The following is a 7,727-nucleotide window of genomic DNA, read 5'->3' on the forward strand; positions in this document are numbered from 1 at the left end:
CCCCCAAGGTATAGAATGTAACACCAGGGATGAGGGATTTGTGGTGCAGGAGGGGACTCCAGGCCGGGGCCCAGGGGTTTGGAATGTGGGAGGGGGCTCTGGGCTGGGACAGAAGGTTGGAGTGTGGGAGGAGGTACGGGCTCTGGGCTGGGGCCAGAAATGAGGGGTTCAGGGTGTGGGAGGGGGGCTCAGGCCTGGGTTAGGGATTTGGGATGCAGGAGGGGTTGCAGGGTGTAGGCTCTGGGCGGCGCTGACCTCAGGCAGCCCTGGCATTTCCCAGGGATGGAGGAATTCTGTGTGACACCCGGGAAGTGGAGGCATGTCACAGGTCTCTGTGTGCTGCCCCTGCCTGCAGGCCAGGGGGCTCCATGCACTGACTCCACCCACAGGCGCTGCCCCTGCAGCTCCCATTGGCCACGATTCCTGGCCAATGGGAGCTGCAGAGCTGGTGCTCGGGGCAGCGCCTGCAGGCGGGGGCAGTGCGCGGAACCCCCCCCCAGCTGTCCCTCCATGTAGGAGCCGGAGGGACATGCCAGCTGCTTCTCGGGAGCTGTGCTGACCTGGGCACGGTGCCTGCCTGCCCCTCTGCGGCCAACCAGACTTTTAGCAGTCCAGTCAGCTGTGCTGACCAGAGCCGCCAGGGTCCCTTTTTGACCAGGTGTTCAGACTGAAAACCGGACGCCTGGCAACCCGAGCGCGTCAGTTAGAGCTGTCAGGGAGCAGCGCCTGCGGAGAAGAGGGCTGCATTGGTTAGAGCTGTTCAGGAGCAGCTCCGGGAGGGGGCCGCATTAGGGAGTGGCTCCTGTGGGAGAGCGGCCCGCATCGGATAGAGCCATTAGGGAGCGGCTCCTGCGAGGGCGGGGCCCGCGTCAGATAGAGCCATTGGCGAGTGACGCAATTCCTGGGGAGGTTGTTTTGACCCTTGTCTCTGATTCCTGGTTCCTGACTCCAGATCTGCCTACTAGCCCTGACTGCCACTGCTTCAGCCAGGAGGTCTGACCGCCCACGTCCCAGTTGCTGACAGTAGCCCCAAGCACAGAGCTTTGGAATTGAGTCAGTGCCCCCTGCTGGCCACCTGCCCCATTCTATGACACACAGCACCTGGTATTGCCATGATGGGAACTGGGGTCGGCACTGACTCCAAGGGGAGAGTGCACCCTACTGGGATACCTGTACATCTGAACGTAGTACAGCACCCCCTAGTACAGTGCCATGGCTTCAGGGACAGCACCAATTCAGGAGGAGAGCACCATCTACTACTTAAACAATTCTACCCCCTGCAACAGCTTGGGTAAATGTTTTAAAGGCTTCCTATCAAAGTACTGACCACGCCCAGCACTTACCCCCACAAAGCCGACCTCAGCCCTGGCTGCTGTAATGGTGACTCCATCCACCTGGACAGTCACCGACCCAATGTAGAAGATCTGTGTGTTCCCACTGTTCTCGCTCTCGGCTATGACGTGGAAGGAGGGCAGGATGGAGTCATCCCTGCAGGTCTTGGCCACCGTGTAGTTGCAGGTGCCGTGGAAATCATACACCCGTCCATCGAAGGTGTGGTAATGCAAGTAACCCCCAGCCCAGCATGTGGCCTGAGAGACTGGCACACACTCTGGCTGCCTATTTATCATCTTGCAAATAGTTCCTTCTCTGCAGCGGACCACACTGCAGGATGGCTTTGGAATGACTAGTGGGGAAAGACAATAGAAAGACAAGAGACACCAGACTAATCAGTTATATATGAGAGCGGAGAGGGGGCTGAGGGTGGTGTGAAAATTGGGATGATATTTAGTGTCATTGTAATCCTACTTCTTAATCTAGCCTGTTTGTGAAATGGAGCAAATGATCTATCTATCTATATATCTATCTAGCCATCCATCCCCATACATATTTCCCTTGGACAGTTCCCAAACATTCCCACAAGTCCTCTGCTGGGAAATCTCTCTGCATGGGTGAGACCACAGCAGTCTTTGAGCCAGCAGAGCCACCTCCTATATCACCCTCCCCACAGCCTCTCATGTTGGTGGTTAACACAGAGAGCCATGTGACAGGCAGTATGGAGCAGAGCCCTGCAATGCAACCCAAACCTGATGGGAGCCGACTACAAGTGTCAGGTCTGGGTCAGGCTGAGTAGGAAATCAACGGGACCCTCTTGGGCTTGGGTCAAGTTAGCCGTTCTCCTTCTGCCTGTGGGTGGAGAGAGCAGTGAGCGACAGTGGGTGGGGAAAGAGGAACGGGGACAGGGCCTTGAGGGAAAAGAGGTGGAGCAAGGGGAAGGGCCTTGTGGGAAGAGGTGGAGCAGGGGAGGTTCCGATGCTCAGTGTCCAGTTTTCACAAACGAGACAGTTGGCCACCCTACCTGTGGGGTGAGCGCGGAGGTAGGTGCAAGCCCAGCTCCTACTAGCACTGCCACCTGGCTGCATTATGCATACTGTGGAGTGAGGGAGCTGCCCCAGAGCGCACACACTGCAGCCAGGGATGGCGGATGGCAGGAACAGGTACATAGCCACCGCTGTGCCAACCCCATGGGCGGGAGGTGGCCATGGCACATTCACTTTCATTGGAAGAGTCAGGCTGGGTCGGGAAATGACCTGACCTTCTCGGGCTTGGGCTCCTCAAAAATTAGGCCCAAGCAGACCTCTAGCGTGGAGCAGACAAGGAGAGTGGCTGAGAGGTGATGGGCTCTGAGACTGCCCAGATGACTGATGGTCCCTATGGGTCTGTAGCCAGGGTGTTCTGTTTATAGCAGCCCCCAGCCTGCTCCCAGAGAGAGAATCATGGAATGTGCACAGATCCCTGACAGCTGCCCACCCGGCTCTGCTGGAGAGACCCAACAAGTCTTTCCATCTTTCCGGCCGAAATTCTGCAATATTATGGGTCAAAGTTCCAGGCTAAATGAAGGGGGAGAGAGAGTGAGAAGGGTGAGGAGACTTAACCACAGCTACTTACTCGCTGCCTGTACAATAACCCTTCAGGGTACGTTTCAAACAATGACTGTCCTGTACCTTTGCTGACGCAGGCCCTGACGCCATCTCTAATCTGGCAGATTTCTTCTCGGGAGCAGCCATGGGCTTTACAGGTCACCCCTCGGGCAGGAACACACGTGCAGCTTTGCTGGCACTCGTTCATCAGGACCGTCTCATTGGGCTGATGGAACGTTTGGAAAACAGAAAATAGCAGAATGTAACTGGAAATGATTATTTAAAATAATTTTTGACAGCGCTAAACCCAGAGCTGTGGATGTCTTTTTCTAACACATGTGCTCTCAGAATGATATCGGGGCAGCTCTCTGGCCTGTGTTATACAGGAGGGCAGACTAGATGATCACAATGGACCCTTCTGGCCTTAGAATCTATGTATCTATAAAAATGTCCATTGTGTCATAATATTATTTCCTGTTGCCTTTAGAGAGAAAGGCTGTCTAATGGGCTGAGGACTGGGCTTAAGGCCAGGAACAATTCTTAGGTTTTAACCTCCCATCTTCTACTCACTCACTAGGTGGCCTTGAGCAAGTCACTGTGCCTATCTGTGCCTCAGTTTCCCCACAACAGGCACAGGCACAGGGTAATAAATCTTCTGGCCTTTTTTGGCACTTTGAGCATTAGATACTTGCAGAGAGGGAAGCCAGCCTGGATGGACCAATGCTCTGATCCAGAATAGCAAATCCTATATTCTTGACCAGTGTAGGGATTAAGATATGGTCAGAGCAAAAATTAGATCAGACCCAGATGTTCCAGCAGGGGGCGGTACCTTGTAGTATCTTCCACGCTCAAAGCACCCACAGCTCTCTGGAGTCACACAGCCCTGGCCATCGAAGAAGAAGCCCTCGTCACACTGGCAGCCTTCAGCACAGGTCTCTGGGCAGTCCATGATGTCTCCAGAGCAGGTGGTGGAGCAGAGGTCAGTGCAGACCTCGTAGTGGCTGTTGACTGGGCAGCTCACAGCTTAAATAGAGAGAGAAATAAAGGATGGATGGAAAGATCTCATACCATGGTCTAGAGGGACAGACATGAAAGAGAAGAGAGCAGGACAGGGAGGAGAAGTACAGGGCACCTTTCTAAGGGAACATGAGATTGTTGGCTCCCACCCAGAAGAGTTCCAGAAGAAGCCCAGAGGCCTGGAACAAGATGCCCAGTAAAACTGACCCCCTCCCTTCCCCAGTGCGTCCCAGAGTTCCTACACTGTCTGTGCACTTACGGCAGAAGGAGGCGCTCCTCCAGGGCTGGATGAAGACCTTAGCCTCTTGGCAGGCTGTCACGTAGCTGTGGATGCTCTGGCACAGGACCTGTGCATCCCCGTTTCCCAGGCACACATCATACAGGCAGTTGTTCTGATACACGCTGGGGCTGACCGCACTGTGGCAGGCCGCGAAGGGGCTGTCAGGGTCTGTGAGCAGCCCACAGTAGTTGCGCCCTTTGAAGACGTCCTTCTTCTTCTCTTCGCAAACTGGACAGCTGTTTCCAGCACATCTGTCTGTACAGGATCCTCCTGGGATCTCGACTTCCCAAGCAGAGCCAAATGCTACCACATCAGGGGCTGTCCTGCCACTGGGGAGCAGGAACTCCTCGTCTTCCCGTCCATAGTAGTTCCCACACAGGCCGCACGTCTGGCCCTCATAGCTTCCTGGGATGGTGACCCTGGCCTGGTAAACCAGGTCGTAGCTCACAGTGAGGCCGAAGTTGGTTTGCACCAGAATGTTTGTGCCATGTTGATATGCTCTAAGTTGCCCATCAGCCACGATCACTGGGAGGTTGTGGGACACCCCGTTCACCTGGAAGAGAGAGAACATTCCCTGTGAGCATGGGGAAGCAGGGACACAGACAAGATTCTGCTTTCACTGACACATGGCATAAATCAGAATGACTCCAGATTTCACTTTGGGATGACTTGTCCTCACCTTCCAAGGTCTTCACATTGCCACCCTAGTCTACATCTCTTCTCTCCTCTCTGCATCACCTCAGCTCCCTCCCAGTTCTCTCTCTTTACCATTGCTGTTTTCTCCAACCATGTTTGGCTTGCATCTCCTTTTCATGCAAGCTCCTGCACATAGAACACTCTCCTACTTCTTGTCTATCTCCCCTTCTCCCCTAAAGACCCTCATTCCTTCACCCCTTGCCTTCTTCTCCTATCTCCACCAATTTACCACATGTTGTATTTGTCCCAAGTTAGACTGAAGACTTCTCAGGGGAATGCATCATGGGAGAAATTCTTCAACACAGAGCCAATGGAGTTAAAATGGGGAGGACGTTTATTCCATGTTTGCACAAATGTGAATTAGGTGTAGAGAGTTCCCCAAATCATTAATTCCGAGAAACATGGTGTATAAACCAAGAAGGGAGGCAAAGAAGATTGAGCTGAGCTAGGAAGATGCTCAGTTTGCCCAAATGAAGCTCTGACATAGCAGCATCCATGAGCAATACTTCCTACCATCTCCAGTTGGCCAGGAGACTTTGTCCCATCCTGATGGATGATGATCTGGCATCATTTCATGCCTTCATCACCTCTCTTCTGGACTTCAGTAATGTGATATACCATGAATCCTTCAGCACTCCAGAATCTCTATCAGGTACAGAAGCGTCTCCTCACCAGCACTGGCTACATAGAACACATCAAAACTGTCCTCTGCTCCCTCTTCTGCCTTTCAAAGAGAACACTGAATCCAGTTCAAGTTCTCAGACCTTATCTTCAAGGCGCTCAATGGCCTGGGCCCTGGGTACCTAAAAGATCAATTAAACCTCCAAGATGAAGATCATAGCTGACCACTTCATTCTTCTGGGAAAATAAGGGTAAAGTTTACCTGTGCAGGAGATGGAGCTTTACTGGTGACCAGTTCGAGACTCGGGAATTAACATCCTCAGGAACAAAGGACCCTGACAAAACTCACCACTTCCGCCGCAAGTGCAAGATGCATTTCTCTGACCTGTTGTCTCAAACACACACACACACACACACACACACACACATATAGAAGGCAATATGCATGCACATTTATATCTTTTAAAAGTAAATCCAATACAAAACTATCCCCTGCACGCACATCTCCTCCTGGAGATAGGATGAGAGAGTTGGTTAAGTTACTTAGTGTGTTGCTGGAAAGTGCTGAAATACTACATGGATGTGCATGTTATAAGAATTAGTAAGTGGGTGGCTTGTCCTTTAAGGCCAGTGGGCCAGCCAACCCTGATTACTAAGGAGGCACACCTGAGGAGCACGAATCACCTGATTCCCCTACAAGAGCAGCAGGAGGAAGATGGGAGGCTGGCCCTGCAGAGAGAGTTCTCAGGGAGAACAGAAGAGAATCAAGAGGCTGATGGGAGTGAATAGACTCCAGCAGGGAAACCTGAAATTTGGGGAGCATGACTGCAGACAGGAAAGAACTCAGAGTGACCTGGTATGGAGAAAAATGGATGGACTTGAAAACTTTATTTTTCGTGTTTGATAATTTAATAATCCAGACCTTAAGGAGGGCGGTTGTTATTCAGCTTGTCTTCTGAGCTATTGAGGAGCCCAAGAGGGAAAGCTGAGGCAGACTACCTGCAGTGCAACCTTTGCCACGAGGGGGCATTAGAGAGATGGCCAAACTGCAAACAAACCTGTGTAGAATAGAATAAAATTTGTGTCCATGAGAATGTGGAGGACTTACCATGATGAGCCCTTGTTTGTTCTGCAGCAGGGTGAGTGTGATCCCATACACCTGAATGGACACCAGCTTGGCCACAGACACGTTCCTTGTTCCCCAATCTTCTTTCTCTATGCTGATAGAGAATGGTGTAAGATGACTGGCATCGGTGCAGGTCTTGGCCAGGATGTAGGTGCAGGTGCCTTGGAAGTCAAAGGGGAGCCCGTCGAAAGAGAGGTAGTGGGGATGGCCAGAGGCAGAACAGGTCGCAGATCCAAATGGGTGGCATTTCTGGACACCGTTCACCACCCTGCATTGCTCACCAGTGCTGCAGGAGAATGCCTTACACACAACCTCCCCACCAGCCAGACACACGCACTGCTCCTCGCATGAACCACTCGGGTGGAAGGTCTCCCCGGCATGGTAGTAAAGTCCCCAGTGGAGGCATCCGCACTGGGAAATGGGGACACAGCTGTCGCCACTGAGAACAAAGCCCTCGTCACACACGCAGCCTTCCTTACACTGGGTCGTGCATTGCACCGGGGCATAGAGGTTGCTGCATGTCAGATCGCAGCTGCTGCTGCAGAATTCATAGTGACTGTTCGGGGGACAGGACGGAGCTGTAATTAGAACAAAGAGTTAGCTCACATCGTGCATTAGCAATGTGTAAAAAGGAACTGTTACTAAAAGATGCAATTTCATTTAAGCTCCTAATTTTCTATTTCCTTTGTTTGGTTAATTAACGAAAGGCACCATCTGTTATGGGTTCCCAGGTCTGATGAACTGGTTGCCTCACAGAGGCCAGGAGATGGGATACAGACAATCTCTCTCCTACGATGAAGCTTCTAATTTGGTTTATTGTTTCATGGTTTCACTACTCGCTTTTTGTTTTGAATCAGGGTCAGTAGCAGTTAAAAGCCCAACTGATGGCTTGTGTGAGATGAGTTGGTGGGTTCCCAGCCCAGTTTCTAATGGACAAACATCCCAGTTAGTAGCCACCCTGAGTCCCAGCTCTGATTATGTCCCAATCTCAGAAGGGAAGGCAAGGACTGGACTGGCCATGGAGAGCACACTACATTCCTAGCAGTGTTTCCCTAGTGCTGTGGGTTCA

General features: G+C 52.1%; 1 protein-coding gene across 1 annotated transcript; it reads right to left on the bottom strand.

The window, feature by feature from the left end:
• Positions 1 to 2,868: 2,868 nt before the first annotated feature.
• Positions 2,869 to 7,038, bottom strand: LOC119564219 (IgGFc-binding protein-like). Its single transcript, XM_037883492.2, has 6 exons — positions 6,996 to 7,038; positions 6,641 to 6,819; positions 4,195 to 4,768; positions 3,748 to 3,941; positions 3,003 to 3,144; positions 2,869 to 2,888 (listed from the first exon to the last, which is right to left on the bottom strand). Exons 1-6 carry the CDS (start codon positions 7,036 to 7,038, stop codon positions 2,869 to 2,871), a joined length of 1,152 nt encoding a protein of 383 aa, XP_037739420.2.
• Between the last annotated feature and the right edge of the window lie 689 nt (positions 7,039 to 7,727).

Source organism: Chelonia mydas, chromosome 24 (assembly GCF_015237465.2).
Source record: "Chelonia mydas isolate rCheMyd1 chromosome 24, rCheMyd1.pri.v2, whole genome shotgun sequence".
Taxonomy (NCBI): domain Eukaryota; kingdom Metazoa; phylum Chordata; order Testudines; family Cheloniidae; genus Chelonia; species Chelonia mydas.